The 25,401-nt window shown below is 46.0% G+C and overlaps 2 protein-coding genes across 7 annotated transcripts in view; both read right to left on the bottom strand.

The window, feature by feature from the left end:
- Positions 1–2,113: 2,113 nt before the first annotated feature.
- Positions 2,114–12,610, bottom strand: cse1l (CSE1 chromosome segregation 1-like (yeast)). Of its 2 annotated transcripts, none has more exons than XM_026996487.2 (25): positions 12,521–12,610; positions 11,410–11,504; positions 11,169–11,311; positions 10,965–11,066; positions 10,339–10,484; positions 9,658–9,748; positions 9,430–9,537; positions 9,173–9,265; positions 8,834–9,001; positions 8,391–8,520; positions 8,185–8,250; positions 7,765–7,967; positions 7,540–7,624; positions 7,400–7,461; positions 7,037–7,173; positions 6,749–6,852; positions 6,501–6,598; positions 5,878–6,028; positions 4,651–4,859; positions 4,196–4,293; positions 4,013–4,098; positions 3,784–3,865; positions 3,444–3,590; positions 3,094–3,325; positions 2,114–2,939 (listed from the first exon to the last, which is right to left on the bottom strand). In XM_026996487.2, exons 2-25 carry the CDS (start codon positions 11,492–11,494, stop codon positions 2,850–2,852), a joined length of 2,916 nt encoding a protein of 971 aa, XP_026852288.2. In that variant the 5' UTR covers positions 11,495–11,504; positions 12,521–12,610; the 3' UTR covers positions 2,114–2,849. The 2 variants fall into 2 exon arrangements, with proteins under 2 accessions (XP_026852288.2, XP_026852289.2); XM_026996488.2 differs by having other exon boundaries at positions 11,410–11,499.
- Positions 12,611–14,137: 1,527 nt separating this feature from the next.
- Positions 14,138–25,401, bottom strand: part of ptprga (protein tyrosine phosphatase receptor type Ga) — a 201,662-nt gene continuing 190,398 nt past the window's right edge. For 3 of the 5 annotated variants that reach the window (XM_035520277.2, XM_081705149.1, XM_081705150.1), the window contains 11 exons: positions 24,939–25,073; positions 23,865–24,037; positions 23,435–23,570; positions 23,059–23,205; positions 21,050–21,143; positions 20,501–20,577; positions 19,965–20,093; positions 19,298–19,444; positions 18,882–19,024; positions 17,437–17,572; positions 14,138–16,897 (listed from right to left, as the gene is read on the bottom strand). In XM_035520277.2, the coding sequence (XP_035376170.1) occupies positions 16,751–16,897; positions 17,437–17,572; positions 18,882–19,024; positions 19,298–19,444; positions 19,965–20,093; positions 20,501–20,577; positions 21,050–21,143; positions 23,059–23,205; positions 23,435–23,570; positions 23,865–24,037; positions 24,939–25,073 (1,464 nt within the window). In that variant the 3' untranslated portion in view covers positions 14,138–16,750. The remainder of the gene's footprint in view (positions 16,898–17,436; positions 17,573–18,881; positions 19,025–19,297; positions 19,445–19,964; positions 20,094–20,500; positions 20,578–21,049; positions 21,144–23,058; positions 23,206–23,434; positions 23,571–23,864; positions 24,038–24,938; positions 25,074–25,401) is intronic. The other 2 variants (XR_014119319.1, XM_035520278.2) reach the window with 2 other exon arrangements.

Here is a 25,401-nt window from a genome sequence, read left to right as displayed (position 1 = left end):
GTTTCAGAAACAGTTACAATATAAGCAACTCACTTTCCACTTTCAGCAGGACTGCACGCGGTTCTCCTTCCCGGGATTCATCATGAATGGTACACCGATAAATTCCCTCATCTGATTCGGAAACCGATCCGATGTGGAGGGACAGGTCACCATCTGCAAAACCTTTTGACAGCATACATCTTTCTTCGTAGCCTCTGCCATGGGTCACAGTGCCAGTTTTACTGTCGTAGTGCAGAACACGTTGTCCGTCTTTCTGCCACTGTGCGTCCCTGGCATTCCTTCGAGTGTCGCCATAGCAGGGGAGAGTGATGGTCTCCAGCTCTCTCGCCACCACTACAGTAGGAACTGAGGGACAACATTTCATGTTAGTTATTCATTTTCTCTCAAATAAACTACTTTAGCAACACCTTTCACAAGTGTCAGTGTAACCCGGTAGGATAATGACTGTTGAACGCTCCCGCTTATCTCACTTCAGGCCTCTTAAGAATGACACAACCACCTCCTTCTACGACACTTACCAAAAACCTGGAGCTTTACATCAGCTGTTTTTCCTCCACAGCTGCAGGTGTAGGATCCGATGTCATTATAGACAGCCGGATTGATCAGAAGGGAGATGTTCCCTCGTGTGGCGTTTCCCGTGAATGTAAATCTTTCCTTAAAATCAGCGCCGATCCTGCACGTCCCGCTGACGCAGCGAGCAACTGTGGTTGTGTCAGGAATGAACCTGCTCCAGTTATTATCGCCATGGCAGACGATGGCACATGGAAGAACTACCGGTTCGCCCACAATAGCTTCCACCACAGTGAAAGACGAGCACACGAACTGAGAAAATAATAACGTGTTGAACGACGGTAGCCGTCAAAGCACAAGACAACACAAAACTGCCTACTCATGGCTAAACATAACTTGACAGTGAAGATTTCACACGGTATTGAAAAGCGATCAAACTTACAGATTAGGCAAACGCACACAGCCAAAGTGGTCTTCATGTTGTGGTGCAGGAATGGAGTATACCTGGCGGTGCAGAAAGCGCCTGGGTTTTAACGGCGGTTAACGCGGAAGTTGCTTATTGATGCCGACAGGTTTTGGAGAAAAGCTCCAGATTTGAGGAAAATGGGCTCTTGATGGCTATATCCTCCCGAAACACCGCCATGTGTGTCCTCTGTAGTGACAGTGTGTTTTTACTTCTGTCATTTTACAAGGTATGTGGTGGGAAATTCCCAAAACTTGTTTTTTCTGTCACTATGAAATGGCTTCCATACAAACAAGTACATTTTATGGAAAGAGAAAAGGTAAGTGAAATATTGATTAGTTACTGATGTTTAACTATGTTTTTATATTGTATAAAATAAAAAAGACAAACAAGAAATTTTAAAGAAACAGAATGAAATATGATTTTTGTTTCACTGAAATATGTCAATACAGACTGTGAAAGAGTTCACTATGCATCTGGTCTAATATCACCTGTATAGCTGGAATGTCAAAAATAGAGAAAAGCTTTTTTCCCATTAAAATTATCCTGACGTCCTCTACAGTGGACATGCTGTTAAATTAAGAATAATATTAATTTTGAAAAACTGTGAATTGTAAGATGTTTGTCTTACTCTTAAGAGACAGAAAATCACAAAAACCCTAAATTTAAATACTTTTTTTTTTTTTTTCACTGGGTCTCAGGATATATGAAATGCTCAGACACTCAAAGGCTCACCGGTGTCACGATATGGCCCCTCTCCCTCGAAGACTCCAAGGGCCTCAATGAGTGTCCAAGGATTGACACATCAACCCAAGGAACAAACCAAGGCTCCGCCCAAAGTATCTCGCTCTGTCAGGCAGCGTCATCGTCTCACCAGGACTCTCCCTTACCTAAAGACCACAGCCTCGGAGCGCCTGCGCCTATACCTAAAGTCATGGGGCTCTACGTTTATGAAGGGATTGTGTCAAGATACGAAGTCTTTGTGTGTGTGCGTTTGTGTTTGCATGGTCACGACTGCTTGTGTTTCTCACCTGATCCTTGTTGTGTCATTACCGTACGCTTATGTGTGTCTAGTGGTGGATGTTACTCAACCCGTCCCCGTATTCTGCTCTGCCTCCTCAACATTACACAGAGAATGTATAGAAGTGCCTCTCTTTATTAACAATTAGACAAAGCCTTAAAAGTAAGACCAGACAAAGACAACACACTGATACATGCAACAAGGGAGGAGGGGAGGACCGCGGGCGTGAGGCTTGGAGGGGCGTCTGCTTTTAGGACATCAGCCCTCATACAGTAAAACTAGTACAGAAAAAAGAAAACCAAAACGCTTCCCCTTCCTTTGTGATACCAAATGTCCGCCAACTCAAGCTGTCGAATGTTTGTCCGGTGTGTCATTTTTGCTCCAAAATACTGTCGTCAACACAGGTAATGGAGGTTTCTTTTGCTTGGATTAAGTGCCAGTAGACCAAGAACAGATTCAAGAAGTTATATCAAAGCGCTAGCTCGAAAATCAGAGTGCAGAAGCAGCATTGGCTCAAACTCAACTGAGCACAGTGGCAGCTGAATACTGGCCACCTAACTGACAACCCTTCCATGTAGGTCAACTTTGCTATTCTCCTCTCATTTTCCCCCACTTTAAAATGAAGGAAATCCATTTCCTTAAAAATTCCGTTATACGGATTACTGCATAACATCGGGCAACTCTGTGGTCACTTGTGTGTGAGAGATCAAGTCAACGGGTCGTCTGTTGGTTGGTGAAGTTCCGGGTACGTCAGTCCCAATCTCGACAGCAAATCCCCGTTCCCCCGCAGCATGCGGACAGTCTCCAGGAAGAGGGCCTCCAGCACCACCCCAAGAGAAAACGCGAGTGCCCCCTTTAGACGAGCTGCACTGATGCTGCCTGGAGATAGCCCTGCAGGAACTGGAGAGCCTCGGCGTTCAGACTCGTGCTCAGCATTGAGGGCACCTTCCGGAAAAAGAAACTCCAAGTCGCACGCATGTTCAACAACTTAATAACAAAGCTTTAGTTAGTTAGTTACTACACCCACAGTAGAGAACATCTGCACTCACTGTAGTGGAGTACTTAACCTCCTGCCACAACCATCCTCTCATGTGCTTACCCTTCCAGGGCAGGCTGTGGAGAGTTTATGTAAAGACTGGGCCAGCAGTATTTTGGGGTTGCTGACGGCGTCTCCGATCGGATCATGCTCCTTCTTGCCGGCGAAGGCCAGCTGAGAGAACGCCGTCTGGTATCCGGGCGTGTCCTCGATATCGATGAAGTGCTCGTCATCTGGAATGCTGTCGTCTTCCGGCAGTTCAAACAGACCGATGAGAGCCTGCAGCACCAGAGGCCTTGTGGAGGAAGAGGAGCGGGTTGAACGGTTGAGAGTCGAGCTGTAAGGCGAAGCCTATCGAATGCGGCACCATTGGCGGGTGCCAAGGAGGACGCAGGTGTGGACCGTTCTCTTACCACAGCTTGGTGTACTCCGTGTCCATCATCGCTGGGCACTCGGTGAGGATCTTTGTGATGCCCACGGCACAGATCTTCTTCTCCACCTGCCCGGACACTTTCTGCACCTCTGGGATCACGATCTTCTCCAGAACCATGCCAAACATCCTGCCATCGAAACAGGGAACCCCACCCGGCAACTAGTTACCAGCTAATATAACCACCACCAGGACTAACACACATCTCAAACTCCATGAAAGAAACACAAATACACTCTACTGCTTCATTAGGGAACAAGTGCTTGACAATACAAACTTTACCAAGTCATTTAAAACTTGTACTAAAACATGTTTACACTTACTTTGGCTGGATGTCATCAAATATCTCCTGCAAGGCGATTGCCCCATATTTCACACAATAGAGGTTCACGAAGACTAAGAAACCTGCAGAAAGAGCAGATGAAGGACTTCAGGGTCAGCCAGTTTCAGTATACAGCACGCTTCACTTCCCTATCATGGGAAACTGCTGCGCTGCCAACAGGCCAGGTCGTCTTCCTAAAACAACTTAAGAGCTTCCTTCTTTTCACGTACTTTTAATGAACTTGGTCGTCTTGGAGCTCTGAAGTCTCTGGAAGAGCAAGATAAAGATCTGCTTCCTATACTGACCAATGGATTCACTAAAACAAAATCAAACAACAAACAGTTACAGAGCAATGCCAGAATGAGTCAAGCTGAAAAATAAAGGAAGCAATGAGTTCCTTGACGCTCACTCACGGCGGCATGTGCTCCACAACGCTGTTGAGCAGGTAGAAGCCCTGGTGGTCGTTGGCCTTGGAGGCAATGAGCTTCTGGAACACTCCGAGCAGGCCGGGCTGGAAAAGTATAGCAGAGATGAGGCCAAACGCAGAGGGTCACAGCACCACAATGCCCAGAAAACCCCACTACCGGAGGAGTACAGCAGTGTGTGCGGTTGAAGGAGGGACAGGGAGGGGATTTGGAGAAAGGTTTATACTGAGGTTGCGGACACCTTCAGATCTGGTAGAAGTTAGCTGTAAAGACCCGACCCCCCCGTCTCACACACACACACACACACACACACACACACACACACACACACCATACTACTACTACTACTACTAACATCGAATGTAGCAGCTTTAGTCTGAACACCTGGAGTCCCAACACACCCCACGCACACACACACGGACCCTGCTCACGCGGCCACTCACAATCTTGTCCGGGGCGGAGCCGGCGATGGTGGTCCCGCCCTTCTCCAGGTAGGCCTGTAGCAGTCGCACCAGTGGTGGGATGTTGCCCGTGCGCTCCCACAGCACGGGTTGAAGCAGGTGGGGGAAGAGGGCCATGTAGGAGGAGGGGATGGAGCTGGTGTGGATCTCCAGTAGGAGAGACATCACCTGGAACACGTATGGCACAAACTCTGGGGGGGAAAGAGAGATAGAGAGAGAGAGAGAGATATACATATTTATACCGGAACTCCAGACCGAATATGAACCAATTTCATAAACACTGAAAATTCTAACATGAAACCAGGGCTGTCACTGTGTGTGTGTGCGCACAATACTGATTGCCCAAAGCCCTTGGGTCCACGTAGACATAAGTTTTAAGCTGTGTTTATATTTCAGTTTCCGTGATGTGGACCACAACAGTAGATGATGCACTATTGTTTAGTGTTCACACAGTCACATCATTTACTATCTAACCAAAAGATGTAAACGAGTCATACGGATACGTTACATCCTGACTGAACCACTTATATGAAGTATACTTGGTATGTGACAATAACTAGGACATACTGTATGTACTATGCTGAGCTAAACATGTTTGTGGTGCTGGGTGTGTGGAACGGGGCATGTTTCTGACCAGCTGAACACTCAGAGCTGGCAAGATGGATTACAGAGTTTAATGAGCGCTGGGAATTTTTTTTTAATACACGCGTAGTATTGTACATTTTTCCTGGAACTCTAGATAGTCATGGAGACAACAATCCAATGTTCCTGTTCTACAACACGACATCCTACCGCCCTCTAGTGGGACAATATTGAATTGCTTTAGATCATCAGCAAAACGATTTCACTGTTTTATTTTCATGCGAGTGACTTTAGATTAAAGTCGCATTATTTGTGACTGCCTTGACAGATCCTTGGCACCATAGGTTAAAAACTCCAGTCCCAACAAACCATACTAACAAAGCAAATTGCACCAGGGTTCATTTTGGTCGAACCAAAGCTACCAAGCCCAAACAACTGTATTTTAACTTCAAGAACTGGGAAAGGCAATTCCCAAAATATCTATTTTGCCTTGCATAAATGTATTAAATATATCCAAATACACAAACCTGGCTAACCTTACTCTCCTAACGAGTGTGAAGTGTAAACCAGAGACTTGCAGTAAGGTTATGTGGACGTAGTGTGTGCCAGACCCCAGACTCCACCCACCCTGCACATCACTCTGGAGGATCTCGGTGAAGACAGGAAAAAGGGCTTCCTCGAAGCTGAGCACGCTGGCTGGGTTGGCCTTGCACGTGATCCGGATGGACAAGCACAGGGACTCAAACAGGTAGTGGTTGAAATGGGGCTTGCTGGGGTTCTGCAGAAGGGAACACGGACGCGTCAGCACAACCCTCATGTTGCTCAAGCAAACCTTTGATTTTAAATCACATCAGAGGATTTTACGCACACAAAACAGGCGAGTCTTTCTACTGTAACATCATTCCACTCATCTGGTTGTCATTCACTTTACAGGTATGTAAAAGAGAATGAATGACAATTGTTTTTTTAAATAAACGCTTTTAATTATTAAAAAAACAGTTCTCAAATCATGTCCCGTCCTGCCTTTAGGACCGAGTCCTTCTTGGGAAGCGTCCCCTTTAATGGCCGGCTGTTTATATGCGTCCTGCCTGTGTGTCCACTGCCACACCTGGAGACAGGGACTGTCAGACTGGACATGGTGCTCCCTGAAACCAAATCAACTGCACCTTCTAATTTGGGCGGCCTTGGTATGTCCAACGTCCGGGCTCCTTCAGAGCACTGGAGGGACCGGAGACATGCGATTGGCTCACCTTGCTAACTAGGAGGAGCTTGTGTGTGAGCTGGCCAATCAGGGTTGGGATGTAGGGCACGATGGTTTCCTGCAGCAGGGAGAAGCTCCGCATGATGGCTGCGCAGACAAACAGAAAAAAACAGCGACAAAGCGAAGGTGAATAATTTTAGTGCAAGACAAAAAAAATAAAAATAAAAAAATCAATCAATCAATCAATCAATCAGTAGTGGTGGAGTGACAGTTCGGTATGTGAGGAGGCGGTGCCACCTTTCATGATGTACTCATTCTCAGATGAGCCTGGTATTGCCAGAGCATTGAACAGGTTGTTGAGGAGCTGTTCAGTGAAAGGGGCAATCTCTGTAGCAGAAAACCTGAACACGTAAAAAGGGGAAAACTCACTCTAATTTTCTGTTTAGCGAATAACATCAAATGTCTGACAAACCACCACCATCAGTAGCTGTACAAGTTCTAGCTGCGCGCTGCGGGGGGGGGCGGGGGCGGCTCCTGAGCTTGGCAACGTCTCTACAGAGGACAGAGGAAGGCACATGGGCTCACAGGGTGGAGTTGTTGGGTCCCCTCATGGTGAAGAGGCGCTCCAGGGCATGGGCGGTGTAAGTGTGCTGAACCGTGCTCTCCGCCCGCAGGTGAGCCACGAGCAGGGGCACCGTCTCCAGCAGCTGCTCCTTGGGAAGCTGTGGGCAGCACGTCAAGGTGGCAGACAGAGACCAGGGTGAGTGGCATTGCACAGAGAACACCTGCTTATTCGAGAGACCACGGCAACACTCAACGCCGCCTGGCCGATCTTTCTAGCGATCACTGCCATGGCGAGAATTTGGCACGCAGGGCATCTCGCAGGAGAGGCGAAAGAGAAAACGTGGCGGACTCCTCTTTCGGAGTGGAACACGCAGGGAAGGGTACCTGGCTTCTGAAGGTCATGACGTACTTGACAGCATCTGCTTTCAGGACTGGAAACTCGTTCACTGTAAAAGGGAATACCAATCTTACTTCACCCCACAACGCCGGCAGAGATATATCTGGTGCGAGACGACCTCTCTTACCGCTGGGAGACCTCAGGTCCGGCAGAATGTGGCTCACAAAGAACTCTGTCAGGTTTACGAGCTCATTGGCCTGCGTTATGCCGTGCTGCATAAGAGAATTGAGCAACGAATCAAGTAGAGGTTTTTTCCCCCCCTCATGAAGACGCAATAAGGAGCAGCACAGTTGGCCGGCTCTGTGTAAAACGGCATGAGGCCTGGGTCAAAGGGGAGAGGACATGTCCTGACCTTCTGCGTCTGAGCCTTGGAGGCCAGTGACGTGACTAGGTAGATGGCGGAGTCTTTATGCTTCCAGTTTGCAGCGGGGTTCTTGGCGTACTCATTCAGCATGGAGTTCACATAGCCGGAGAAGATGGCCGTCACCGGACCCTCGAAGAACCTGCAGAGGCCTCGGACCAGGTCGCACGCTGCCCTTCGTCTGGTGTCGATATCTGCCATGGTGGGAGGGGTAGAATAGGAGGAACAACGTGATGAGACACAACAAAAGGAAAAACCAAACAAACAGAATCAGCAGCAACATTTTAAAAGCAAAGACCCAAGGCTTTAGACAACTGTGTCCCCACCTTCTCTAAATTATGACTCAAAGTGGTGCTCGACAACAAAACCTCTCATTGGACAAATTAGGAACTAAACTGGAACAGACGGTACCTGATCCTTCAAGGTCTCTTATAATATACTCTTCAGAGTTATCCTCAAACGCTTCTTCATCCGCACCTGCAACGGATGCGTAACAAAACGCGCTAAAAGCCACACTGCGCAAAAAAAGATGACGTAAACAAAAACAACTATGAAGAACCAGTTCCAAGTCAGAGGCTCTTAAGAAAAATAAAGTGGCTCTGAAACTGCGCACGTACTTCTGAACTCCATGTTGGGGACGATGACCTTCTCGCAGATGCTGGTGAGCGTGTTCTGGTCTTCGAACAGATGCTTGTAGTGCGGCCTCTCACACACGGATGCCAGGAACTGAATGGCGTTGCTCACTAGCTGTGAAAACCCAAAGACAAACCCACGAGAGCAGTTCACTCATTCAGAACATTTCAGCAGGAGCAGGAGGACGACACCACATGCAGAGTGACCCTGACTCCACGCCTGCATCTCGGACCATCTCCACTTCAGTTTTAGGAGAAGTGGGCACACCTGTGTAATCCAGACAGACCATTTCGCCACCGTGGATCCATTCCAATGAACAGGTCATCCAAGTATCCAACAAGCATTCTTGGGTGAAATCTGTGAGCCTTCGGCACACCTCGGCTTGGCTTCTCTAAAGATTAGACAGCGAGAACGGCCACTCACTCACCAGGTCATATTTCACCTCCTGCCCTGTGGTGACCAGCAGGTTCCAGATGGCCGTGACGAAGCGTGGAAGGTAGGGCTGGAACTCTTCGTCGTACTTCTGGGCGTAGAGTGCAGCGTTGTCGCAGATCTGAGACTTCAGCAACTCCAGGAGGCCTGCCTCCTCCTCATCCTGTGACGAAGAGCAATGGAGAGCTGAACGAAGATCGAGCATTTAACCGCTTTTTGGATTAAATGTCTGCAGTATAAACTTCCTGTTGCATTAGCACGAAGGGTAAACCCTAGCCTTGTCGTGACCAGGGGAGGTCTTTCAGTGACGGAATGAAAACAACAGTGCGCTCACTTCAGTCTGTAAAAGCTTGTTATCCAAGGTTAACAAATTGTGGAAATGTGTCATCCAAGTCTCCATATTGTCCTCAAAGAACTCTGGAAGATCCTGGACAAAGTGCAGAGAAAGACACATGAGGACGAGCACACACACGCAGCTATTAGGTGATACTTAAAAACAGTCAAGGAACATCTAAACTTTACAATTACAGGTCCTGCATCAGGCCACTTTGAAGGAAACTAAACAATTAATGTATGAAAAGGACGCCGTACCTGGAAGTTGAGACTGTAAAAAAGCTTGGAAATGAGCGTGAGGGAGGAGAAGAGGACCTTCAGGGCATTGATGTCTGTGGCGTGAGTTTGACACAGGTCAATCGTGGCCTGTGAGTGGAGAGGGAGGGAGAGTGTGTGTCCTTGGTCCTCCACTTGATCAGAGCTAACCCTGATCTGTACCCTACCTTGGCTAATCTAAAAAAAAAAACGAGGGCTGGCAGCCTTTACCTTGAAGAGCTCAGTCAGCGGCTGAGCGAAAGTATCCAGCACCAGTTTGATCTCCATCCACAGCTCATTGGACTTGAATTCATGCCGATACCTGAGAGAGAGAGAGACTGATGGATGCTACTGTCCAAAATGACTCATGTCAGCAATTATTTTACATTTATGGCATTTAGCAGACGCTCTTATCCAGAGTGACTTACAAAAATGCTTTGTCATTTACATTTAGAATACATCCTAACCAGTACAGCAAGTTAAGAGTCCAAGACACCACCGAACTAGAATACTGCTGCAATACAGGGATCACTGCTGATGCCTACAAGTGCAAAACACATGTAAGCTCCATCTCAGCAGAGGCAGGACCTCTGGAAATGACTCCGGTTCAGTGCAGTCCTCAGAACACCAGTCCAACTAGGTCTCTGTTCTGCTCAAAGCCCCAACACACCTTAGCCAGGTAATCAGGAACTCTGCAGCCCACAATTACCTGGTTCAGGTGTATGAGGAGCTGGGAAACAAAATCCTGGACTGGACACTCCAATTATAGGACTAACCGGCCAATGCCATCAGAAGAGAAGCTGGAATATGAGACTCCCTGAGCCATAACCAAGCTTTCCCATTGTTTTCCCACCTTTTTAGCAAGCAGCTCAAAAATAACCAAACATCAATCAAAGACAATTGCAGGGATACCTTTTAAAAAGCGAGTGAGCAGTGCGGAGCACGCCATTGATGATGTGGAAGTCTCCGCTCTGGAAGCGCGTCACCATTTCAGTCAGCAGGTCAGGCCACTTCTGAGGGAAGTCTTCTCTGCCAATGATACTAATGGCGTCGCTGAGCTATGAGAAACAGGAACAAATCTATATCTACTCAATCTATAACAACCACAATTATCAGACCATCATACTATAGTGTTTTATACCAATAACATCTTTGTAAAATAGATCCACCCATATATACACACTTACAAATCTTTAGTTAGTAGAGCTTTGGAGGAATGAGATGTTGATTTCCCACAATAAAGCAAGCAGGCATCCAAAACACATGTATGTATGCATGCATGTATCTACCATGTTCTACAGTACCATCTGTTTGACGTAAATATTGTAAACTACACACCATGTAACACTCAGAATGGTGATGCACTTACCTACCTAATCCACTTAAATATCTTTTTGCCAAGTTACAATTTAAGTAATTTTTTGTATTTAACTGTACTATATGAGTGCAAACTACCCCCCACCCCCACAACAGGGTGGTTAGTCAGGTCTGTGTATCTGTCTTGAGGAGTACATCTGCCTGTAGTGTACAGCTGATACCTGTTTCTGTATTTGCTCTGGACTGGTCAGCATCAAATTTACAATGTTGGCTTTGACAGCTGTCCGGTCAGGGTCTGAAATTTTGTTTGGTTCATCTTCAACCTAAAGCAGAGAGAGTACAGACATGACGTACGATGAAGGAAGGGAAGACGCCCTTCATTTTCTTTCTATTTACAAAACAGGAATCGTAAAGCCCAGACTCACTATACGCCAGTTCCTCTTTATGTAATTCTTGAAGGTGACTGCAGCGCACACACGGATAACGTCGTCCTGGGATTTCTCCAGTGCAGTGAGCAGCAAAATAGGGTAGTTCTGATTCCCCTCCACCGATTCTAGAAACTTCTCAGCTGCAAAAGAGGAGTCAGATGCATCAGGTGCAAACGATGCACTGACCTAGGAGGTAAACGCATCAGAGAAAGGTAACGCGACGTCACAAGAATCATACCTGGCCGTCTGACGAGGGGATCCGGGCTTAGTGTTTTCTGCAAGTACTCAGTCAGAGTATGGAGGTTGGCGTCATTTAGCTCCATGGTAGCTAGACTTCAAAAAAAAGGTAGAATGTTTCACAAAATAGAGGTAACAATCTGGAATACAGTGTACCAATTAAGAAAACTACTCATCCGGTTGTACACCAATTAACGGCTAATTTAAGGTGGACCTTGCGATTGTAATGGATTGTAATAATGATCCAAAATGATGGATTTTGAGTTGCTAGCACCAGTGTCGCCATTTAAAAAGCATGCAAAGCTAACGCCTATACAACTTCAGAGGCAGCGCCGTTGTCAATTTCGACGTGTAAAGACGAAACCGTCCACGTTACACAGTCACGGACTTGATCGTCTTTATGCATCGTTAGCTGAAGTAAAGGTTGACTGACGGCAAAAAAAGACAAAAAGGTCTGACACAAGCTAGCGAGGTTATTGGAGAAACAAGCCGCCCAGCGAACATCCCCCTCACGTTAGAAACCTCACACCCACGGCCGTGCAGGCCATCGGGGCGGCTAGTCGGTCAGCTAGGTACCCAACTGTGAAATGTGAAGACACCAACCGGCTGGGTGGGTAGTTAGTCGTGCGTTATGGCGATATTAGCGAGCTGGGTAGCACGACACGGCATTTCTACCCTCTTATGAGGACACTGAGCACACAGCACCAACTGTTGCCAGGTGTGCTAGCCAGCTAGGCTAGCCGAGCACGCTGCTAACCGCTATGCTATATTAGTTTAGCTACGTGGCTAGTGATCTGGCTAAACTGTGACCCTTATTCTAAAAACAAGTAATACAGTGCAATGCAGCAGAAAGGTTAACTACATCTGCTACAATAGTCAGCTAACTGACGTAGCTCGTCTTTAGGAGCTACGTTTAAGGTCTTAATAGTTTCGCATACTAATATTAGCTTAGCTGGTAATGAAGCGCTAACGTTAGATAGATCGCGACAGAGCTTCTCAATGGAATTCAAGCTAACGGCTTGTCTAAGGGCCAATATTATCAAAGTACACAAACGATAGACATTTAAGACAATGTGTTTTTGAACGTTATATTTCTTTTGCGTTCGTCTTACCCAGTGAGTCTCGTATAAGCGCTCTAATGCCCGGCGGAGAACTTCAGCCGTTTTCAAATGTCTCCAACAACTACGCGGTCACGACTTAAAGCGTGCGCATGCGCAGTAAGTCCAGGGCCCCTAGTTTGCATCGAGATATACCGATATACCGAACTATCGCACGGTCGCTTTGACGCACCTTGGACTCGACATGCTCACATTATACTGTCAAGTTCACGCAAACTTTCTGAAGGTTAGAAACAAGTAGATTTCAACCAAAATGACAATGTCTAGAGCGAAACAGAATCGAGCTAATGTCTCTAAGTTTATTAAATTCTGTATAAACCTTTCAAAAGGCCTAGCACAATATCCAACAAGATTATGTGGGAGCATCTCATTCTGTAGGCATTAGATGTCCCGTCCTAGTCATCTTCCTCAATCATCAGAAAGTATTTTATTTAGTAGTATTTTATTTAGTAGACCAGCTAGTCTACAACACATTAGAAGTGTAACACCCACGAGAGATGTAACAAAGCAGCCTTATGCAGCCAGGTGGCATGTTTCACCCACACTCGTTCCAAAACTCATTCTTTCGCGTCAGAAGGAAGCTTGCCTGAGTTTAGGATGTAACACCTCGTGGAGGGCTATAAATGAAACAGTATTTACGGTTTTCAACAGAGACTTTTGTTATATCAGCGAAGGACCCAGTATGTGGGCCAAAGCTGTTAGGCTGTAAGCCTACTTCCAACTCCCAGTCCCTCCCACAGGAAACTCACGTCAACATTCTGTCGTCCATTTCTCCTATTAATTATTATTTGGTTTTGAAAATACTTCTAGTAACTTTTTGTCATTTACAATGTGAAACCACTCAATAGTTATTTATTGTCTTGTGAATATGAAACATTTTGGACAGATATGGGAAAAATGTTTTTCCAAATTTTGCTCCAATTTACCTGGATTTCGGTATGATGCGGTTTTTTTTCTAAATAATTCTAATGACCTTACGGATATTTGTTTTTCATTAATATTGTTTTTCATGTGTCCAAATTTAGCATGCACAAATGTGAATGGAGTAAGAAACGACCAACATTCGTCTCACTCTTTGCTCAGTATCATAATTACGTGGTTGCTTTGCGTTTCGCTTATATCAAATTAGGACTTAAATTGCTGAATGTGTACAGTGAGATTGCGAATGTGTTTCCCCCTCCGACTCTTGGTATATGGATTATTTTATGTTTTTATTCCTTAAGAATTACTGCCCTTATTTGTTTGTAAATATGATGACCTGCTATTCAACCCCCCCCCCCCCCAAAAAAAAACAGATGGATGTTGTTTTCGAAATCGCCTCTATTGCACTCTGTGATAAATAAAAATATTTAAAACCCCATAAAAAGGACGCTTGCCAACCTAGCCCAGCAAACGAGAGGGAACGATTAAAAACATTACCACAAGGGGGCAGTGCAAAACCTCGTATTCGAATTTGTGAAAGGAAAGATTGCAGGTGTAGTGTTGTGAAATATGTCACAGCAAATTCCATATGTTAGTGGTCTTGAAAAGTAGGTCTTATACCAGATCATCATGGTTTAGTTCAGGTAACCAAAATTTCAAAATTAACAGACTGGCACAACGCAGACTGCATGGATTTGCTTAAAGTACATCAAAACCCATATTTTATTTTATGTATAGCAATACAATTTACATATTAAATAACACTATAATAGAATGCTTTGATATAGCTTTCAACAAAACAAGAAAACTTTTCTTTCGTTTTGTGTTATTCCAGATTACAAAAAGACGATGTGAGATTGACACCAATCTACTTCAATCAAAGTCAATGGAAGGAACTTAGTCAGTGGCTTCTCACAACGGAATTCGGAATCAGACCCCCCCCACAAAAAACCCCCCAAAAACCTCATATTCTCTTTTAAAGAAATGAAAACAAAAGCAATACACAAAATGATGAGAATATCACAATCACTGCCTTGCGGGATGGATGACGTGGGCTCTATTAGGAATGTGATATCAGTCACTCTGTGAATGGACCTGGGTCCCCCGTCTTTTGACACCTTTAATTCCCGCACACAAAATATTCGGGGAGCTGAAAGTTAAAGGGAAAAAAACACCTTTAAGTGAAAATAATCATGATCATACACCACGCAGGGTTTATAGAATTGGTTGGTAAATTAAAAAAAATATATATGTACATTCAAAGGATAACCAAGAGAAGCTCAAGATATTAACGTCTGTGTTTAAATGCAGCATATACGCGTATCTTGAAGGCTCAGGCTGAAGGTGGATCGTGCGGAAAAGGACAGCTGTGCGCCAGCGGAAACGTCCGGGAGCTGCAAGTTCATTTTTCAGCCTCCGTTTTTTTTCGGTTTTTCTTTTAATTCCTCTTTTTAAAAAAGAAAGAAAGAAACTAAGGGCACGAAAATGAACCAGTATCAGTGCTTCTCTCCATCACTTCAAGCTTGTGGCATCAAACTCTGGAATTTGCGGATCCATCACAAAAAGTAGAAACGTTTCCACACCCTCCACGAATCCGCATCGTTCCCTGCAAATCAAAAACGCGACGCTCTTTGAACAAAACGCATTTTCATAGAACCGTACAAGGAGCGTAAGTGCCAAATGATCAAAGTTTGCTATCGGCCAAATGATCAAAAAAAAAACAAACTATCGGCTTGGGAATTCATGTTTTTAGCTTCATGAAATAAAAACTTCCCTGACAGACAAACAAACAAACACACACACAATTAAAAGAAAAAACAAGAAAAAAACAACACTAATTTGCATTAGCTGACATGGTCACGCGTTCTTATACGGTTTTTCTACTGGAAATGAATGAATGAAGAGCTGGAGTCTTTGGTAAAACTTTTGACAAATCAAAGGTCCCTCGTGCGGTGGTCGGGTGCGACATGTCTGTTAACAAGGCCATTGGTCGATGCGGCACGAGAGCGGCTGTCCTGGCGCTCGTGACATATGAGAAAAGTGAGTGCATCATGGAGATCGAAGGATGCAGGCGTCTCTGAGAAAGCCAGTCGACCCAGGAGCCGCGCTGGAAACAGCCGGCACTGGACACAGTCTGCATTTTTTGCCCTTCAAGCGCTTTAGAAGTGTTCGGGAGAACTGGTCAGCACCAAACATGACACACTCTTACATCATACACCGGCGGAGATGAGATCGGGCTGTAGGAAAAAAAAACAAAAAAAACACACCACCACACACACCGATACTCGTGATGATACAGGGAGACCAAGTAAGCTATCGGAGACTGCGGCGAAAGACTGGGAGTGGGACGTCAAGCAAACCCGCCAGCCGGTACCAGAGGTTAGGCAACGCGAAAATGACCCACCGCTTCATTCCGTCCATACCAGGTTATAGAGCAGCAGCTTGCGTAATAAAGGAATCAATCCCAGCAGGGGGCGCTAGAGAGAGCAACGGCTGCTCCTGGCAAGTGAGAATTACTCAACCAAGTCTACAAGGGACCAGTTGCTTGTGACGGTTTACATTTACAAAACCACAAGTTATAATGAGATACGATGTATTCATATATATTAAAAGCATAATGTGAATAATAATAATAATAATAATAATAATAATAATAATAATAACAACAGTTCACAGTAGCTGTTTTAATATCACCTGTAGAAAGAGAAATATGAGTCAAACAGGCTAAATGCATAATGAAATTTTTGGGACGTAGAACTCAGAAATAAGCACACGAATCCATATTGCTTGTAGACTTCACATGCTAATGACCTGCTGTTTGTGAGCTTAAGGAATTTAGATTTTGGGTACGTGATGAACTATGAGGCTGGAGGAGTTATTACCCTTCATCGTTTTGCAATTATTCCTGCTGCTGATGAATTTAGCCTTACAGTGGAATGTCAAAGCATGGGTGTAGTGAAGGAAAGACAGACAGAAAGAGAGAGAGAGAGAGAGAGAGATAGATAGAGAGAGTAAGACCGAAACAGGCAGTAACACTGATATTTTCATAGTGCAAACTAGACAGAAGTGTATTTTGTTCTGTTGTCATGAACTCAAAATCATAGGTGCAAATGTTCAGTAGGACATTAAGACATAAAATGGCGGGAAAAAAAATAAATATCAAAAACTTTTTATCAGTGTAAAAAAGTAATCAGGTTATTCGTTTAACCAAGAGTTCTGGCAAAAAAGGCCTCAGAAAAAGTCTCTTAGTCCTTGAAGTTTTACAAAGCAGGTTAAGTGCCTCGTTTCGTCTGCCTTGGATCCTCAAACGAGGGACTCCATGCTCTCGGCGGGGTCTGACTCCTCAGACAGGGACATGCTGCCGTTCCTGTCCAGCAAGACGGGGCTGGCTCCATTTTCCTTAGTGTTCACCAGACTCAGCATAGCCTTGTACAGATACTGGTACTGCTCCTGGGAAACACAGAGGGGCAGGTGGACACAGGACAGGGGGACATGGTGGTCACAGAGCCGGCGCCAGCATATCCTGGACATGAGGTGGGCAGAGCCTGGCTGTAGCGCCACACCTCTACGGAGAAATTTGGGAATTTTCAATGTGTGGGAAAGGAACACATGAGCCATAAGAGCTCTAAAACCCAAAACATGTATTATTCTAATACTGATTTAACATATATGAATAATTAAACTTAGAGATGCCAAATGTTCATTATGCATAGTTTATTTTATGCATTAATACTAAACTAAGGTGTTCTGCATAAGGTTTACACTACTTACATTTTGATAAAGATGTGGGATGATAAAAAAAAATTGAAAAGAGGAAAACTTCACCCAGAACTGCTAATGCAGGAGAAGGGATGTTTTTCCATTAACAAAGAGGACGGAGCCCGTTAGCACAACCTGGCACCTATTACTTCCCATTCATTTTTATTAGCGTTATCATTTCTGGCTGGAGTACATCTTGAAGGCTCGGGACGCAGGACGGCGCTGCTTACGATGTCAGTGAAGACGCCGGGTCTCGTGAGGTTGATCATTTTGGCCACCTGATACACACCGACAGCATTCTCATTCTCCAGCTGCTGACTCAGAGTGGTGAGGGCACAGAACATACCTGCAGATACCGCACCGTACCTGCCGGCCAGCAGGGGGAGACACACGCACGCACGAACGCACACACACACGCACACGCGCACACACACACGCACACACGCGCACACACGCACACACACACACGCACACACGCGCGCACACACACACACGCACGCACACGCACACACACGCGCGCGCACACGCACACACACGCACACACGCACACACACGCACACGCACACACACGCACACGCACACACACACACACACACACACACACACACACACACACACACACACACACACACACACACAATCTGTTACAGCAGCCAACAATCAATTCAAAATGAACCAAAACAAAACTATCACCTATTATGCATTAGGGGCAAGCCCTGCACAGCACTGCCAGTAAACGGACATTTTTAGGACCCAGTGGAAATGGAAAAGGCAAAGTGCCCATCTCCCTTTAAGGCAACAAACATACACACACACACACACCTGCGGTGATGGCACAAACTGTGAACTCTTATAGCCAGCATTCCCGTTATATAAATTTCCAGCGTACGGCACCTGAAGGTACTGTGATCCGATTAGACATAATGGGGACCTTTAATAGCACACGGCTTTACCATCCTGACAATAGCACAATGCTGGTCTCACTTCATCTGTATTCATTATGGAAATGAAAAACTGCTTCTCACATCTGTTAAAGACAAAACGACTAATTAAGCTTTTTATGGGCTTCATTGTTACTATGGTATCAGCGCTAAGGGGTTCAGGGAAGATTGTTGCCTTAATTAAAGGCATATTTACTAATAATAGGCACTCGATTATCAGTAAAATGAGGCTTGCTGGGTTAAAAAACAACCGCCTCTGGGATCTTTGTTTGTTGAGGCCTTGTGTCCCCTAGGCTTTGAGAATCGCAGAGGCTCTCTCTTCATAAAAACGGGTGTTTTTACGGTCATTTGTTTTTTTTTAAATCTCTGCCACTTTGGAAACTCAAATTCAAAGGATCAGAATGTATGAGGCTTACTCATAGGGATCATCTGTCATTTATCCAACACTTCCGTTTCCCAACCTCAACCCCCGGAGACCCCCCCCCCCCACAGCCTCCGGGGCAGAGGTTCTGAGCGCCTCAGTTTCCCTGCCACCTGGTCTGGGAGACGAGGCGGTAACCCCGGCTAACCCTCGCTGAACTACGCACTGCAGTGCACACCAACCAGAAGTGGTTTGGCTAAACTAGGTCAGTGGGCAGCTGCGTGTGCTGATGTAGGACCAGTCCCCACCAGCCAAGCCCCACTGGGTAGTACAGGCAGAGGCAGGCCGCGGCTGGTCTGGGGTCAGAACTCACTCGTCGTGCACTATGGTGGGGCCGTCACGGGTCATGGCTTCTTCTTTGATGATGTTGATGAGTTCGAAGGTGCTACTGATCGGAGCATCAGGGTTGGGCCATTTCGGACATTGGAAATGACGCACCTCCAAGACATAGTCATCCTGAGAAACAGGGAGAGCCACACACAGAAATGAACACCGTTCTTCACCTGGACACTTCTGCATTTGTCTGTTTCAGTGAAAATGTAGTCATAGGGTGTTATAAATTATTCAAACTGGATCCTCTCTCTCTCTCTCTCTCTCTCTCTCTCTCTCTCTCTCTCTCTCTCTCTCTCTCTCTCTCTCTCTCTCTCTCTCTCTCTCTCTCTCTCTCTCTCTCTCTCTCTCTCTCTCTCTCTCTCTCTCTCTCTCTCTCTCTCACACACACACACACACCTGCGTGGCCTCCAGGATAAAGTCATGGATGATGATCTGTTCCTCGTTGGACAGGCAAAGTCTGTCTTTGCTAATAAGCGTGACAGTAAAGGCCTCACAGTTCATGGCTTCCTCTCGACTTGGCCAGTACACAAACTCATCCTCAGCCTGCAGAGAGAGAAAGAGAGAGAGAGAGACAGAGAGAGAGAGAGAGAGAGAGAGAGAGAGAGAGAGAGAGACAGAGAGAGAGAGAGAGAAAGAGAGAGAGACAGGGGGAGAGAGAGAGACAGGGGGGAGGAGAGACAGAGAAAGGGAGGGAGAGAGAGAGAGAGAGAAAGTGGGGGAAGAGACAGAGAGAGAGAGAGACACACACACAGAGACAGACAGAGAGAGAGAGAATAGAGATTGAGAGAAAGTGAAATGAGAAAATCTTTAAGCATTTGAGAACTTGCTATTAAGGGGAGAATAAATAGAGAACGATAATGAATGTAACAAAATAGAAAAAGGGAGAAAGAAGTAAATTAAGAATGAAAGCGCCCGCCCACACCACACCCCGAGCCTGCCCACACTACACCTCAAGCCTGCCCACACTACACCTCAAGCCTGCCCACACTACACCTTGCACTAGGACTTTGTGATGTTATACTGTGGCCCCGCATGTGTTCTGACTCAGGACTCCGTTACCCACCAGGCCCTGGTTATCTGGAAGCATGACGATGATTTGAGCGTTGTGGTCCCAGATCATCCTCCAGAAGTCTTTAGTGGTGTGGGGCAAGGGATGCTGGGTAATGATGAACTCATTGCTGCGGTAGTAGCCCTGTGTGGTCCCAGAAAAGAAAGAAACCACACTCAGACTGACCACTGATCAGTTCTATTAGGAGTGACTAATAGAGAAACCACACTCAGACTTTTCTGATCTGACCACTGATCAGCTCTATGAGGAGTGACTAATATGGAAACCACACTCAGACTGTTCTGATCTGACGTCTGAACAGTTATATGAGGAGCGGCTAATATAGTTTTCACAAAGCATTTTGGCTCCAGATCCTCCAAAGTAAAAATCATTCATAAAGCTTGTTAAAACCTCACGCCATGTCACTGCTTATTCAAAAGGAAATGTATACGTTTGTTCTGCTCTAGACTGCACAGTGTAAAACACATTTCTCAGAAATAATTATTAAGACAAACAATTAAGATGTTTAACAGGAACGGAGGTGCACTCACCATGATGTAAGACGCGTTGATGTAATCGGTGCCTTTCATCCCAGGTAAGGGAGCCAATCCCACACGTGCTCTCTCCGCTGCGAGGGAAGAGCAACCAATCAGGTTGCGGGATGTGTTCGAGAGGAGAGATGTGGTTGGTTCAGGGAGTAGGTGGGGTTTTATGTGGACTTGTGTTTTTATGTGTGTGTGAGAGAGAGAGAGAGAGAGAGAGAGAGAGAGAGAGAGAGAGAGAGAGAGAGCGCGCTCCAAACGCAAGAGTCACTTGAGCTGTCACACAACACTCACAAGCAGTGTGTGTGCATGTGTGTGAGCATGTATGTGTGTGAGACAGGGAGAGCATGTATGCATGTGTGTGTGTGTGTATGTGTGCGTAGATGTGCAGGTATATGTATGTGTGTGTGTGAGCATATGTGTGTATGAGCATATTTGTGTATGTGTGTGTGTGTATGAGAGAGAGAGAGAGCATATGTGTGAGTGTGTGTACATGTGTTTGTGTGTGTTTGCATGTGTGTGCGTTTGTATCTGCCTGTGTGTGTGTGTGAGACTCACATGGTACTACAGAGGAGTTGCGGTTCTTTTCCTTGTTACAGTCTTTCTGTGCGCTGAAGCACTCAGCAGACCTGGCGTTACACTGAGTCACCAGCTAGAGGAGGAAGAGGATAGAAAACAGAAAATCTCATCATCTCTGCACGATTCACAACCCACCACACACTGATGACACATTACACAGAGACGCTGAGAGGACAACCCCTGTTCATTTCTGGACGTAGTGAGTGTGGCAGATTCTGATTAAATCACTCATGTCCTCAAATGAACCAAGAAATGACCCCCAACTAATTAAGCCTTCATCTGGTCTGCTATAGACCAATCAGAGCCTGAGCCAATCAAGGTTAACCGAAGAGTCAATACCAATTCTTCAGTTCAGAGCGTCAGAGACGTAAAAATGACCTTTACACTTGACCTTGATTAGGTAATCTCTTGAAACTGCTCTATATAATGATCTTACGGGCCGGCATGCTGACTGTGCTGTGTTTTTCAATGCTGGAGAGAGGTTCTAAGCTTTGGGCCTTCAGGTTCTGGTCCATGCAGCTACACTCCACAGGTACCTTATAGCCCCGTTCAGAATGAAACTGTGACTTACTTCTGATTATGGCAATATCGATCTGTTCCTTTTTTACCCCCAAGATAGATTAGTAGGTTTGCTAATCTAGATATAGTCTTATCCACTAGAAAGATAAGAGATATGTGATAAGATCTGAAATCATATATTTGCTGTTTTTATTCCCATGTATCACTCACTCTGACTATTAAATAGAGGTCTACAGTCAGGGCGTGTGTGTGTGTGTGTGTGTGTGCGTGCGTGCGTGTGCGTGTAACATTTCCTTGGAATGAGAGAGCAGAGAGACGAACTTTAACTTCAGCCTGAAGGCTAATTGCACTTAAACACAATGGCGTCCACTGTTCTGCATGAACACTCTCAATCTAACACAACCAGGGGATGCAGTGCATTGTGGGTGAGCGAGATGAGAGCCACTTAAAGTCAAAGCATGTTCTAGAAACCCCCCCTCACCGAAACTGTCTCCTGCAGCACACTGGGGTTGCCCTGGCGACGGCAGTGACATTTGAAATGAAAGCCTGAGGCAGTTGTTTGTTGTTCCTTTTAACTGTTAATTCACCTACATCCTTCAATCCTAATCATATCAACTTCATTCTGAATTTTTATTATATATGTGTGTGTGTGTATGTGTGTGTGGGGGGGGGGGGGAGAGGATGTGAAAAATGCAAAAAGAAAGGAAGACAGAGAGAGAGAGAGAGAGAGAGAGAGAGAGAGAGAGAGAGAGCGAGTGCACAAAATAGCACTGCTTTTGCAAAATTGTATGGTGGGTATGCCAGTACAGCATTATTTAAAATGAAAAATGAAAACAAGAGACAATGAGACAGGTTGAGAAAGAAACAGGAAAAGAGATATTCATAGAGAGAGAAAGAGAGAGAGAGAGAGAGAGAAAGATGTGGAAGGAGAGAGGTAGAAAGAGAGGCAAAGATATATAGAGAGAAATGGATATGGAGAGGGAGAAAGAGGGAGAGAGGGAAAGAGGAAGATGAGAGAGGGAGATAGGGAGAGAGGAGGGAGAGAGAGGGAGAGAGAGAAGGAGAGAGAGGGAAAGAGGAAGATGAGAGAGGGAGATGGGAGAGAGGGAGAGATAGAGATTGGAGAGAGAGAAGGAGGGAGAAAGGGAGATGGAGAGGGAGAGAGAGAGGGAGAGATGGAGAGGAGAGATGGAGAGAGAGAGAGGGAGATGGAGAGGGAGAGAGAGGGAGAGATGGAGAGAGAGAGGGAGATGGAGAGGTTGAGAGAGAGATGGAGAGAGAGAGAGATGGACAGAGAGAGGGAGAGAGAGAGAGATGGAGAGGTTGAGAGAGAGATGGAGAGAGAGAGAGAGGGGGACAGAGAGAGGGAGAGAGAGAGAGATGGAGAGGTTGAGAGAGAGATGGAGAGAGAGAGAGAGAGATAGACAGAGAGAGAGAGAGATGGAGAGAGGGGGAGAGGTTGTACTGACCTTGAACTGCTTCTCCAGCCTGGTCTTGCCGCTGGCCCCCGGGGTGAGGATGGTGTTGACGTAGCTGTGCAACTGGCTGGACAACACCTCCATCTCCTTCCCCAGGATGGCCTCCAGCAAGGCATCGTGGATAAAAACATACTGTTCCTAGAGAGAGAGAGAAAGAGAGAGAGAGAGAGAGAGCGAGAGAGAGAGAGCGAGATAGAAGGAGATAGATAGAAGGAGAGAGAGATAGGAAAGAGAGAGAGAGAGAGAGAGAGAGAGAGAGAGAGAGAGAGACGGGGGGGCATGACAGTGAAAAGACTGTTCGATCTGCAGAATGCCACGGTATACACACTTTCACACACCCACCCAACAGTGCGCGCTGGTGACTCACCTCGGTTTGAACCAGGTAATTCCTTTGCGTGCGTATGTGTTTCAGAAAACCCAGCACGTTGACAGAGCCCTTGTCTTTAATCTGCTGCAGCATGCTGTCAATCACAATATACGTTCCTGTCCTGCCCACACCGGCACTGCGGAGACAAGCACACACGTGCACACACACGCACACACAGTCTTCTTTAAGTACACTGAAGCACTATATGTATGTAGAGCCTGCACGGTACCCATGGCCCTTCTGTGGGCATGTACGTGTGAGTTTATGTGCATACCAAGTTTCAAGTTTCAAGTTTGGTTTATTTGTCACATACATAGTCATACACAGTACAACACGCAGTGAAATGGCGGAGAGTATGTTTGTATGTACATATTGTGTGTGTGTGTGTGTGTGTGTGTGTGTGTGTGTGAGTGTGTGTGCGCATGCTTACCTGCAGTGGACGAGCATGGGGCCCATCTCCGGTGTCTGTGCATCCGAAGACTTTCTGACGAAGGTCAGGACGGGTAATGTGTACTCAGGAACGCCCATATCAGGCCATTGTGTGTAGTGATACTGCATCACAGTCCTCTCACTCTGACGCCCCTTTACACTGCCCTTCTGACCCTGTACACACACACACACACACACACACACACACACACACACAATTACAACAATTACAAACACAAACATTTAAATGGCTTTTCAGAACCTTAAAATTCATGCCCACACACCCCTTTCTCACACACACACACACACACCGACATCGACACTACACACGCCCAACCACACACACCATAACTGCTCTCTGAAACCACATCCAAACCTCTCCAAACACAATGCACATTGTCATATGACTGCGCTAACAGCATATCGGATTAGCTGTCTCTTTTCTCGCATATCAGAGGTCAGGGGTGAAGGTCTACACTTGTTACAGTCGCTGGCTGAACTCTTTTGGAGCGTGTTGTGAAAGAGGATTAATGTCAAAGCGTTACAGTCTCGAACGCCCGGAGAATCGCACGCTAAAGTAAGCTGCTTAACTCCTCACCACAATCTTGCCTTATAATATCTCTTTACAATTTAAGTGTGAAGAAGTTTAATTAGCAGAATATAAAAGCGTTTTTTCGTTTCACACCATTCTGGATCTTCTAACACTCGTGCGTTTATATGTTTATTCTGTTTTTAGACTTTGCCTGCATTTGTCAGAGCTGCACTAGTGCGTCTGCGGGGGCTCTATTTCTCGTTTGTTTCTCAGGCTTGCTCCATGGCCCACACACCTCTGCAGCGGCGGCGTGAGAACAGAGCAGAGGACGTGCTAACCTCTTGTGAACCACCTGGCCCTGCTCCAACACGTCCAGGGGCAGGAGCTCTCCCCGGCCCTCTGCCCAGAGATCGGCTTATCTGCAAAGTTCACCTCCAGCCTGAAGCGCGGCTGGACCAGCTACCTCTCAGCTGCATCAAACTTTGAATGGATCAGAGTGGATCGAGCCCGGTGTTTATGCGTGTGTGTGCGAAAGGGCCTCGCCTTTTTGACCTTGGTGTTGCGGAGCGTGAAGCGGCGGAGTGTGTAGCAGGCCTGCACTTTGCTGCTGTTCAGGGTCACCACGATGCTGCCATACTCCTCACTGTTCTCAATCGGCCAGTACTGGTCACACTTCCTCTGTACCGCCAACACACACGCACACACACACACACACACACACACACACACACACACACACACACACACACATGTATGCACGCATACGCGCCCAAACACTCACGCAGACACACATGCACACGCGCACACACACACGCACAAAATCACACATGCATGCAAAAACGCACACAAGCACCCAAATATAGATATAGAGATATTTATACATGCAGAAGATTTTATATATAGTTGTACATCACTCTATATTTTTTGTAGTTTATATATTGTTTTATAATCTCACAAAAGTGGGTTGAGGCAGAGTAAAGAGCCACAGAATGAATGTATGTCTGGT

The sequence above is a fragment of the Electrophorus electricus genome, chromosome 22 (assembly GCF_041902795.1).
Source record: "Electrophorus electricus isolate QZ-2024a chromosome 22, ASM4190279v1, whole genome shotgun sequence".
In the NCBI taxonomy this organism is placed as follows: domain Eukaryota; kingdom Metazoa; phylum Chordata; class Actinopteri; order Gymnotiformes; family Gymnotidae; genus Electrophorus; species Electrophorus electricus.
The sequence above is the reverse complement of the archived record's forward strand: the minus strand, read 5'-3'. Positions and strand labels throughout refer to the sequence as shown.